The sequence below is a fragment of the Podarcis bocagei genome (genome assembly GCF_964188305.1).
Source record: "Podarcis bocagei genome assembly, chromosome: 5".
NCBI classification, from domain to species: domain Eukaryota; kingdom Metazoa; phylum Chordata; class Lepidosauria; order Squamata; family Lacertidae; genus Podarcis; species Podarcis bocagei.
The window spans coordinates 28,790,442-28,802,501 of NC_138129.1; the positions used below are offsets into that span (position 1 = coordinate 28,790,442).

Consider the following 12,060-nt stretch of genomic DNA (forward strand, 5'->3'; position numbering starts at 1 on the left):
TAGAAAATAAACTCAGGTAACCCGAATGACTAAGATCACATAGATTAGTGATTCCCAAACTTTTTCACCCCCACATGGACCACCTGAACATTGCTAGGTGTGAACAACTGAATGTTTTTTCCACCTCTTGCAGCTACTGTAATGTACCGTGCTACAAGTATTATTTTTATTTTTATTTTTATTGCTTGTGTTATTTCTTATGAATTGGATTTGTACTGTATTGGAGTCACAGGGCAGTCAGTCCAAAATGGGCATTTTTCACATTGACCCTGCCTTTCCCTCTGCCATGCATGATCTGCCACATTTTATTTCAGACATCATGTGAAGGCATATATATTTGTCCAGGTTTTCCCCAACCCATAAGACTGGATCCTTTCACCTCAGTTTTTTTGTTGCTGGCTTAGTGTTTGTGCCCTGCTGAGAGATTTTAACCATTAAGCAATTTAGAAATGTTTTAAAATAAATCAATCAATGATCTTTCATACACACAACGCCGATTGTGGGATTTGCCACAGACACCCAGTGTTCTCGAACAAAAGTTAGGCCAAATTAACACCATACCTTTAAAGCACTTTAAACCATTATAAAGGTAAAGGTAAAGGTACCCCTGCCCGTACAGGCCAGTCTTGACAGACTCTAGGGTTGTGCGCTCATCTCACTCTAGAGGCCGGGAGCCAGCGCTGTCCGCAGACACTTCCGGGTCACGTGGCCAGCGTGACGAAGCTGCTCTGACGAACCGGCACCAGAGCAGCACATGGAAACGCCATTTACCTTCCCGCTATAAAGCGGTACCTATTTATCTACTTGCACTTACGGGTGCTTTCGAACTGCTAGGTGGGCAATAGCTGGGACCAAATGACGGGAGCTCACCCCGCCGCGGGGATTCGAACCGCCGACCATGTGATCGGCAAGTCCTAGGCGCTGAGGTTTTACCCACAGCGCCACCCGCGACCCTTAAACCATTATGGCTTACCCCAAAGAATTCTGGGAGCTGTAGTTTGCTTGCTAAGAGTTATTGAAAGACCCCCTGTTCCCCTTACAGAACTACAACACACAGAGTAGTATAACAGTGAATCTCTCTTCACAAGGAACCTTTGGAAAAGTAACTTTGTGAAGGGAATAGGGGTCTGCTAACAACCATAGCTGTCAACATTTCCTTTTTCTTGTGAGGAATCCTATTCAGAATAAGGGAATTTCTCTTTAAAAAAGGGAAAAGTTGACAGCTATACTACCAACTCCCTGCATCCTTAACAAATGACGTTTCCCAGGATTCCTTGGAGGAAGACACGCTGGTTTAAAGTGGTATCATAGTGCTTTAAACGTGTGCTGTGAACGCAGCCTTCCAACAGAAAAAAAAACATCTGAGGAACCTGTAATTATACATTTAAATCACACATTTCTCCACATGTGTGAAGCCAGAGAAACATTAGGAGGTAGCAATATCACCCCAGCATTCTCATTATCACCATGGCCCAGCAGGGCTTCTACAAGCGAAATTCCATGCAAAGTTTTGAACCCTTGCTGAGGAGCAATCCTCACCTTGAGTCACGGTGGGATTATCCTTGCTGAGAGGCGCTGCTGCCTCATCCTCTCCATCTCTTTCTGAGTGGCATTCCTTTAGGGGCTCTGTTGGCAAAAGCTTGTCCGCACTGACCACTTTCAGCGTCCCATATTCATTTATCCGAAACTACATCAATAAGAGAGGGAAGGTAACAAGTTACGGGAGGGGGAAAAACAAGAGAAATCTAGGCGCAATGGCTGTATTTTGCTGGAATGAAATCAAGGCGGTGTCATCAATACACCTGTATCCTGCCTTTGCCCCAAGGAGATTAGGGGAAATGAACATGGGACCACTCTGTTTCGTCCTCACAACAATCCTGTAGGGTAGGGTAGATTGGAAAAATAGCTCAAGAGCAAGCAGTGAGTTTCGTGCTGTCGCTGAAGATTCCAAAGGGGAAGTTTAAAGAGCCACAATCCAGAAAAAAAGCTCAAAATGCAAGGACCCAGCCTTCCACTATGCATAACCCTTTGTGTAATGTTAAGAAGCCTCTGGTGCTACCATTACTGCTTTTAGTGTTGCAACTCCATCCCTCTGGAATCAGTTACCAACTAAAATTAGACAAGCACCCAGTGCCTTACTACTTCAGCATTTGTTGAAGATATTTTTGTTCAAGAAGGCATTCCTGGAAGTGTGACCCAGTCATTTTATGGAATAATAAATTGTACAATACTTTTATTGTTTTTAAAGAGTTTGTAGTGTCCTTTCTTATTTTTTCCCTTTATTTTATTGTACACTGTTTGAGCAACGTTTGCTTCTAAAGCGATTGATGAATTTGAAACGAAGCAATAAATAAACCCAATGCTCCCTTAGAATGCTGAGGAGAAAGGGATTTAGGAACAGCAAAGAGACTTTCTTCCGCTTACCCTCAGGTTGCTTCCAGGGAGAGTGGCCACTCCATCCTTCCATTCCAGAACCCGGATGGTGTTGCAGGTCTGAACTCCGCTGATCTGGGGGATGACTGTCGCTGTGATCGGCTCGCTTCCCATGCCCTCTCTTTGCCTCTCGGACCCCACGCTTTTCTGGGGTTCCCGAGGGAATCGCTGGATTTCTAAGGTGCTTGTTGGAAGGTTTACAGTGGTTGTGTTTGCTTGTGAAGAGGGGAAGGAAAGCAGTGTGTCACCACCATCTCCTGGCGCATGCACGTGCAAAACATCTCCCACAGCAGAGACAGTCAGAAGATTTTGACACAAAGGAGGGACACAGCATTACAGTCTGGGCAGAGTAGAGGGCTGGAAGAGAACATGGGTAGGGCGGATATGCCCAAATCCTTTACTATAAGGCAGAGGTGGGTGGGGGACCTGTGGCCCTCCAGATGTTGCTGGAGTCCAACTCCAGTAAGCTGGGTCGGGGTGAAGGGAGTTGTAGTCCAGCAGCAACATCTGGGGGCTGCAGAGTTCTCACCCCTGCTATACGTGTAGGTGATGTAAGATTAATGACTTACAGAGGGATAGTTCAGTTGGTAGAGAATCAGACTCTTAATCTCAGGGGCATGGGTTTGAGCTCCACATCGGGCAAAAGACTCCTGCATTGCAAGAGGTTGGATTAGATTGCCCTTGGAGTCCCTTCCAACTGTACCATCCTATGAGTCTATGTAGCCTGCCAAGGCTTCCCACCTACTTTGCATAGTCCCCCATTGCCATTATTTGGTGAGAACAGTTTTAGGTCCTGGCAAAACAAAGACAAACTTGATAGTTAAGCCTACAAGCTTAAATTGCTCTCCTTAGTCTCAACATGTTACAGTCTAGATGCATGAAGGAAAAGTTGCTTCTTCCTTTCCTACCCCAAGAACGCCGTGATCAATAGATGCAGAGCAAATTCAAGTCCTAAAGGCACATGTCTACTGCAAGTTAGAGCATTACATCTTGGTTCTCCTTGCTTTTCTTACAACACTGATCTACACCATTAGGTGTTTCTACAACTTTATCTGCTTTCTATTACCTGATCCGAGTTTTAAATGAATGGGCTGTATCCACAGTAGCACCGAGTAATGCTACTCGTCAGTGCAAGGATTTCTGCTTGCATAATGAGACTTGCCCCTGCTCCCACCCTCTATATATTCTGGGGTTTCCCCCAACCCTCCAGAGATTTGATGGTGTGGGGTGTGTATGGCTGGAGGAGAGAGAGGGGGAAATCATGTTGCACAAATGGAAATCCATGCATACAGTGGCACCTTGGTTCTCAAACTTAATCCGTTCCAGAAGTCCGTTCCAAAACCAAAGTGTCCCAAAACCAAGGTGAGCTTTCCCATAGAAAGTAATGCAAAATGAATTAATCCGTTCCAGACTTTTAAAAACAACCCCTAAAACAGCAATTTAACATGAATTTTACTATCTAAAGAGACCACTATCCATAAAATGAAAGCAATAATCAATGTACTGCACTAGAAAATAAATAAGACAGTATTGTAGATCATAAAAATCAAAATTATTTTTTTTCTTCTTACCTGAACTGATGATAGTCACTGTTTGGATGGGGGGCTTTTATCCATTTCCGCAGTCACACAATCAATCAATCAATCAATCAATCAATGAGTAGCTGTACTGGGTTCCACACAATCACAAAAACAAATTAACCGGAAAAGCCTCAAAAACACAAAACAAATAGCAAAAACAAAAGCGCCAAACTTAATCCATTCCAGAAGTCCATTTGACTTCCGAAATGTTTGAAAACCAAGGTGCAGCTTCTGATTGGTGCAGGGTCCCTGGAAACAATAGCAGACCGCTGCATCAGACGTTCGGCTTCCAAAAACATTTGAAAACCGGAACACGTACTTCTGGGTTTTAAGCATTTGAGAACCAAGGGGTTTGAGAACTAAGGTACCACTGTAGATGGGATGTGTTAGCTGGACGCCACCCTCTACTTTGCTCACAGGCTTCAGAGGTATGCCTGGCAGGGGTCTGTGAGTGGGTCCTCGTTCACCACACTGCACACAGGCCAGCTTTGAATAACGTGCCCTGAAAATACATTCAACTGCAAACTGAACGACCAAACACACAGAACCCAGTGGACAGAGCAGGTGGGTATTAGCTTTGCCTTTTGGGCCATAAACATAAGTTGTTGCCTTTTGGACCAGAAAGAATGGAAGCAATGGCAGCAGGAGACTCTGAAAAGACAGCGAGATGCTTCAAGTTCCAAGTACCTACCTGGTATGATGAAGGCGGTTGCTGGTAGGTGGGCATGTTGCACAGTATTCTCATTGGCAACCAAATGGACACTGACTTCCCCTGTCGCGTTGCCTTTTGTGCTTCTTATCACTTCCATCTCTGCTCGTCCATCCATTACCTTGCCTAAGCCACACAGAACAGAACTGGAACACAACCAGGAAGAAGAGATCCCATTTAGCATTTGGGAGGAAGTGTACGTGAATCACAGGCAACTTAAGATGTATCACCATTATTTTTCTTTAGAGGGACAGATATAGACAGCAGAGTCCCCTCTCATGCGAGATTTTGCATGCACATCACTTATTTGTTTTTGCACACAGGGATGGAATATTGGATGATCAAATTAACTATCCATTATGGTTCATCAATGTCTGTTTTTAACGTTTTTATGGTTTTATTCTTGTAAACTGCTTTGTTGTTTTTTATGATACAGTGGTGCCTCACAAGACAAAAAGAATCCGTTCTGTGATTCTCTCCGTCTAGCGGTTTTTTCGTCTTGCGAAGCAAGCCCATTGACGGATTAGCGGATTAGCGCTATTAGCGGCTTTTAGCGGCTTATCTGCTGATCGGATCAGCTGATAAGCGGCTTAGTGGCTTAGAAAAAGGGGGGGGATGGGAAAGAAACCAGCAGGAACTCGCAAGACATTGTCGTCTTGCGAAGCAAGCCCATAGGAGATTCGTTTTGCAAAGCACCTCCAAAACGGAAAACTCTTTCGTCTAGCGAGTTTTCCGTCTTGCGAGGCATTCGTCTTGCGGGGCACCACTGTATAGCAATATATCATATCCGTGGGAGGGGGGGTGTAGATGAATTTTATTTATTTAGTAATTGATCTTGAGGAGTTTATGGTTGCTGGAAAACTTTGCTGTATTATTTGGTAATGGTTGATTCTAAACCTAAGTTGTGAGCTGCCTTGAAAGTTTTCAAATGTGGGATAAACATGTTTATATAAAACATACTGAAAGAGGAAAATACTCAAACACGAACTGTCCCAGGCTTCAGTAGCACAAGGGAGCGCTGCCATAATTATAACGTTTTTAAAGTCACAAATGGCATGTCTTTGGTATGAAGAGGGTTGTGTCACTCATCAATGCTGGCATCATAGCCGTGTCCATTAAGTGCTTGTTCACGCAATCATATTTCACGCAACACTGTCACAACCAAAACAACTGAATTTTCCCTGGTATGAGTGTGGAAAGCTGAGGAATCTCTGCAAGAGAAATGTAGCATGAAGCTCTGCATCCCCTGCAAAAAAAGGGGGAACAACACTGCATTTAGCATTGCTCTGGAAAGCCTCAAAATCCCTTTGGAAGCTTGGAGTCAAAAGCACAGCTGATCCTCAGTGTTCTTATGGCCACTGGAGGGCAACAGAAGAATGCAAATAGATGGTTATCAACTCTGTGGAGTTAAGAGTGCACATGAACATCCGAGTAGAACAGAAAAGAATACCAGAAACTGGGGTGAGAGGGATGTTGTCAGGAATACAGGACCAAAGTAGCATAGGGCAGTCTGGCCTGGTTATAACTTATCTTATGAAACATTTTTAAGAGTGAATTTGTCTGCATCTTTGCTCACATGTCACTGATACTTGAAATTGAGCATGAGGTTTTCCTTTCCACATGAATAGTGGGTTGTGTCCAATTTGACAAAATTTCCATGGCTGGAGTCACCCCCCCCCCCATGTTCCTCCAGCAAGTAAATGTTGGCATTATGAGCCTGTACATAATGTTTCATTTGTTATTGTTTTTTAATTTAATGTCTGGTATTCCATAATTCTTTAGGGATGCGGTGGCGCTGTGTGTTAAACCACAGAGCCTAGGACTTGCCAATCAGAAGGTCGGTGGTTTGAATCCCCGCAACGGGGTGAGCTCCCGTTGCTCAGTCCCTGCTCCTGCTAGCCTAGCAGTTCGAAAGCACGTCAAAGTGCAAGTAGATAAATAGGTACCACTCCGGCGGGAAGGTAAACGGTGTTTCCGTGCGCTGCTCTGGTTCACCAGAAGCGGCTTAGTCATGCTGGCCACATGACCAGCCGGCTCCCTTGGCCAATAAAGCAAGATGAGCGCCGCAACCCCAGAGTCAACCATGACTGGACCTAATGGTCAGGGTCCCTTTGCCTTATTCCATAATTCTAATCTTATGGGAGTACAGGAGATCAGAAGAGAAATCTTTGGGTCTGCCTGCGGTAGGGTGAACCTGGTTCTTGTGATAAAATTTTGTCTGCAGCTAATGGTTGCTGTTATAGGATGTACTTTTGACTCAGTACCAGTGTCTCTACCTGCCATGCTTCTCTTCTGAACTGAGTTTGCAAACTGACAGCTCTCACTGTATCAAATTTTAACGACACCCCTTTATAGAAGCTGGCAGGAATTCCACTGAACAGGAATGACCCAGAGCCTACTCAGAGGGCTTGGTACTCCTGAGAAACAGACGTTTCGTCTCAAGGTCTCAAACCAATTGCTTCTGGTAAAACAAAACAAAACTCACAACTCCTGAAATCTCTCCACAAATTTCTTTGCAGCTAGCCTAATAAAAGCAGCTGTTTTCATATAAACAAGCTTGCGCTACGTTTAAAATCCATCTGTCAGCAGCACACAGAGCGTCAGTCTTCAAACCTTGTTCCTGCATCAAAATGCTTTGAAATCCACATACCAGCATTTGTCAGAAAGGCCTGAGAGACACCTCCAACAGCCACAGGTCTGGCTAGCCCCAAATATTATCTATTCAGACAGTCACAATGGGAGGCTACTTGGGGGGTGGGGTGGGGAGACTTAAGTTCAATTTAACAAGGAGTTAGGTCTGTCACATCCCCACAAACCCTTTCTGCTATACCTTTACGTCTTCCAAGGCTGAAAGAAATCAGTTCAGTATTTCTTTCCCTATGAAGAGGATGCAGAGATCAGAGCTCCTTCTCCTTCACCACATGTTATATGTGTTTGCCGATTCTGGATTACACTTCACATGCCAGATAAAGAGAACTGTGATCCACAATACACCTGCTCATCTCTGAGGGGCCACAAGATGACTCTTTGTTGGTTTTGCTACAATGGACCAACATGGCTACCCTTCTGGAAATTAGCTCCTAATAATACAGTGAGAACTGCCTTGATGAAGCAGAGCAAGGTCCCATATATACCAGCATTATTGTGCCTCCAGCAGCCAGTCAGATGCATTGCAGGACAATGATGGGCTAGCCTATCCCTTATTGTTTGTCCCTGCTATTGCACAGCACCATTCTATTTTGTGGTGCCGTTCTCAAGACACCAGATATAAAAGAAGCACACAGGCAATCATCGCAGCCTTTCAGAAGAGAACGAAATAGTTATTCAGTTGCCCCAGTTACAGAAGACAATACTTAAAAAACAACAACACCTATCTGATACAGTAGTTCAATTGTTGCTAAAATTGTGCAAGCACCAAGTTAGTAATTGTAGCATTTATATGCCAATCCCTGTGTAATAGATTTGGTAGCTTGCTACTTGGAGGATATGTTAGCTACTCTAAGAATAAACACGTTTGTATTTGCGTTTTCTTTTACTTATTCATCAGGGGAGCTGCATAGTGATGGAAGGGGGAATGAGTGTAAAGAACTTTTTTTGGGGGGAGCAAAATGTGTGTGAGGTGTGGCAGAGCACTGTCATGCTGGGAAGGCTGGTGCCTGCCGTTTTTAAGACTTATATCAGCCTTGTAAATAAGCCCACAAGAGTTACTAGCCTGAAAAATGGTTTACCAGCCTACTGGGAAGTAGAAGAGAGAGTCCATCCCTCTTGCAGCTGCCCACTGCATTTCTACACTGGGCACAGAGGAGAAACTAAAGAAGTTGTGTTAAACTAGATGCCATGAAACGGGGGGTCACATTACTGACTTATTTATTTACATATATTTAGCAATATTTATATATAATCGAATTGGTTTACATGACATAGTATGTAATGTTCATTCAAAAATGGTAAAAAGGCACACATTTAAAACAGTCAACATAATAGCATTATCAAACTATAGATAAAATCAACAACTTTAAAAACCAATGCACATCACAAAATTTAAAATCTGAGCAGGCTTCCCTAAACAAACAAAAAACATGTTTGTCAGGCATCAAAAATAGTACAACAAAGGCATCTCCCTTACAGGCTGTTCCACAGAGTGGCTGCTGACTTGAAATGTATTGAGCCAAATAATTGACTTTCAGTGCGGCTTTGAGGTCTTCCTACCTTTGTCTTCTTCCTAGAGTTGGCCTAATCTGCACACAGCTCATGTTGCAACCTCAAACATGCTAGCTGAGAAATAAATTCGAACGGAATCACCAGGGCTCACTTTCTAGTGAGGACCAGGTTGTCAGTTTTGCTCCATGTCCAATTGTTTCTCTTCGCCAGAGGCTCAGATCTCTGTGGTTTCAGTGACTGGGAGGAGGAAATGTTACACTTTTGGTTCTAAAGATGCTCTATACATATCCCAAATTGCAGAACTCTCAGATCTAGATTATTTAGTTTTGCTTCTGACAGGAAATAAGCCTGTCTCCTGCTTCTGCTTCTTCTTCTTCAAAAAACGGAGCTGAACGCCATCCCTCCTCTGGCAAATCATTTGTTGTAATCAGTGCTTTTCTTCTCGAAAAAAGGTGCTGGGACTGTGTACCTTTCAGTAGCCCCAGGAAAAAAAAACTCCGATTGTAACACAAGGTACAAAGAAAGAAAAGTTGCCTTACACTCCACACGTACTAAGCTAGGCATTATGAGCATCGCCATTCTGCCATGGGGCACAGCACACAAAACACTTCATTACCTTGGCGCAAACTGCTGTGTGCACCAAGCATGGAATATACACTGACCATGGAGCCTACACAAACGCTTGGACATTATACACAAACGTGCACACACAATGCAGCAATTCTGCATCTACCCAACCGAAAAAAGGGCAAAAGAAGCTGCAGGTCTGCATAAAATGTGCGTAATGATTTACTCTAATTTGAGTTGAAATTGTAGCAAGGAGGTCTGTGAGTGGTGACCTGCTAAGTCTCCTGCCTGTGTGCTAAGTGCTGGTGAGCAGCTTCAGAGGAAGCAAAGCAGTTTTTCAGCTGATATAAGAACAAACAAATGAAAAAAGGGGGGGGGTTCATTCAATGGGGTTGGAAAGAGCTAAAACCATAGGGAGAAAAAAAAACATTTCCTGCATTTCCCCTCCCTTCTGGACTTTTGCATCTGAACTTCCCAGTTGTTTTGCCTTCAGCTTCCTGAGATCCCACACATTTGTCTAACCCTTTTAAGATCCTAAGAAAGCCCTTCTGAGTCAAGGCAGTGACCCATCCAGTCTACGTAGCATCCTGTTTTCACAGTGACAAGCAGACATGCCCCTATGGGAAGCCAGACGCAGGACCTGAATGCAACTGTATTCTCTCCAGCTGTGATTCCCAGCAATACAGAGGCATACAGCCTCCAACAGGGAGAACCATGCTAGCTAGTGCCATTGAGAGCCTTGTCTTCCATAAATATTTTCAAAATTTGGAAGAACCGATGTGTGGAGCAAGGGAGATGGGTGGTGGTGATGGCAGCTCCTGCCTCCAATTTAAATCCATTCAAATCTAATGAAAAGACCCTTCATGTGTGCCACTGTATGTCTGAAGTGTTCTTTCCCATGGCACAAGTATAAATTGTGGGTGGGTCCTGCAGCCACAAACACAATCCCAGTCCACAAACACATTTGCATGTTACACGCTCAGTTTCTCAGCATTGGATGCACAGAAGAAGCTTTCGCAGGAGGCTGAGCTCAGCTGTGGAAGCCTGCAATGGTTTTTTCCGAGGGTTTTAGAAAAATCCACACACTCCGATTCAGGTTGTACATGCACCACACAATGCGTTCACAGTAAAGCAATCTCCTGTCATGTGGAATTTAGCAGTCCTTCAAAGCACTGTTCAAATATAACTATAGTGGCCGGTAATAAGGAGACCTCAAGAGACCCAGACTACTTGGTTGCTGAAAAAGTGAGTATTCACATTATCTGAAATGGAATTAACAGAACTCACTGTCAAGGCTGCAACACTTCCGATGAAAGATGGAGGTCTCAAACTGCCTATTCTTATTTGCAAAAGAGTGTGTGCCTGCTTTTTCCTTTTTTTCCTTTCAGAGATATAATCTGAAACGACACTTCTCTCCTTTTTCATATCTATTGTTTCCAATGGCCTGCATATATCCTTTCTCCCAATACCAAATCCTGATGTCTCCTATCCATATCCACCCAGCTTTATTTCCAAAACAAGAGGTTCCTCAGTTCTCTTCTGATCATGAAAGCCCTCGTAGTAATTCCAAATGTGCTGTTCTTTCTGATCAGTAGTAAGGCACAGGTATGCTACTCTGCACATGCTCAAACACTTTTTCATCTTGATTATCCCACTCCTCTCCCAGTATCCCAGTATACACAGGCAGGGGCAGCTCTAGGTTTGTAGGGTCCCTGGACAACTTCACTCTTCTGGGTCCCTCACATATCTCTGGCAGGTTCAGGGGGACAGCAGCACTCCAACCAGTATGGGCACTTGGACCTAGCCACCACTTCCCCACAATTCCTAAAAGGAACATCGGGACATTGCTGGAAATTAAAATGGAGGGTAATTGGCCCTAGCAGCCAGGGGCTTCTTGGAGTGCAAGGCAAGGAGCAATTTAAGAATGCAGGAATGAATGAATGAATGAATGAATGAGGGGCAGATACAGGGAGCAGGGGGTCCTACTGAGGTGCTGGGGCCCTGACAACTGTCAAACAATGTCAGGTGCTGACATCAGCTCTGTACAAAGAATTTCCTAATGGTCTCTCATCCAGTCACTTTACAAAACCAGAACTGCAGCACAGTGGCATTGCATGCCTGTTTCAGACCACTCCTGGGAATGATAAAAAGGTAAAGGGACCCCTGACCATTAGGTCCAGTCGTGACCGACTCTGGGGTTGCGGCGCTCATCTCGCTTTATTGGCTGAGGGACCTGGGGTACAGCTTCCAGGTCATGTGGCCAGCATGACTAAGCCGCTTCTGGCGAACCAGAGCAGTGTACGGAAACGCGTTTACCTTCCCTCCGGAGCGGTACCTATTTATCTACTTGCACTTTGACGTGCTTTTCTTTTCTTGTTTTTGTTTTGTTGTTGTCATATGTTTCAGGGACCACCACAAGCTGTGGCGGTGGGTTGTTGTTTTTTGCAAAAAATTTATTAGTTTTTACAATATCAATGACAAACAAAAACATAAAACAAACAAAACATAACAGACATAAATCATAACCTTATTGAAAATAACAGTTATTTACTTTGTAAAACGACTTCCTCGTTTCCCCTTAGTTGAATTTCACTTTGACGTGCTTTTCAA

At 44.0% G+C, this 12,060-nt stretch overlaps 2 protein-coding genes across 12 annotated transcripts in view; one reads left to right on the forward strand and one right to left on the reverse strand.

The window, feature by feature from the left end:
- The window catches only part of LOC308588109 (uncharacterized protein), a 336,103-nt gene that overhangs the window by 140,013 nt on the left and 184,030 nt on the right, over nucleotides 1–12,060 (forward strand). The gene's annotated exons all lie outside the window — the stretch shown is intronic.
- Nucleotides 1–12,060, reverse strand: part of L3MBTL1 (L3MBTL histone methyl-lysine binding protein 1) — a 43,579-nt gene that overhangs the window by 25,171 nt on the left and 6,348 nt on the right. For all 6 annotated transcript variants that reach the window (XM_081196127.1, XM_081196132.1, XM_081196131.1 and 3 more), the window contains 3 exons: nucleotides 4,705–4,868; nucleotides 2,425–2,648; nucleotides 1,540–1,687 (listed from right to left, as the gene is read on the reverse strand). In XM_081196127.1, coding sequence (XP_081052253.1) covers nucleotides 1,540–1,687; nucleotides 2,425–2,648; nucleotides 4,705–4,868 — 536 coding nt within the window. The remainder of the gene's footprint in view (nucleotides 1–1,539; nucleotides 1,688–2,424; nucleotides 2,649–4,704; nucleotides 4,869–12,060) is intronic.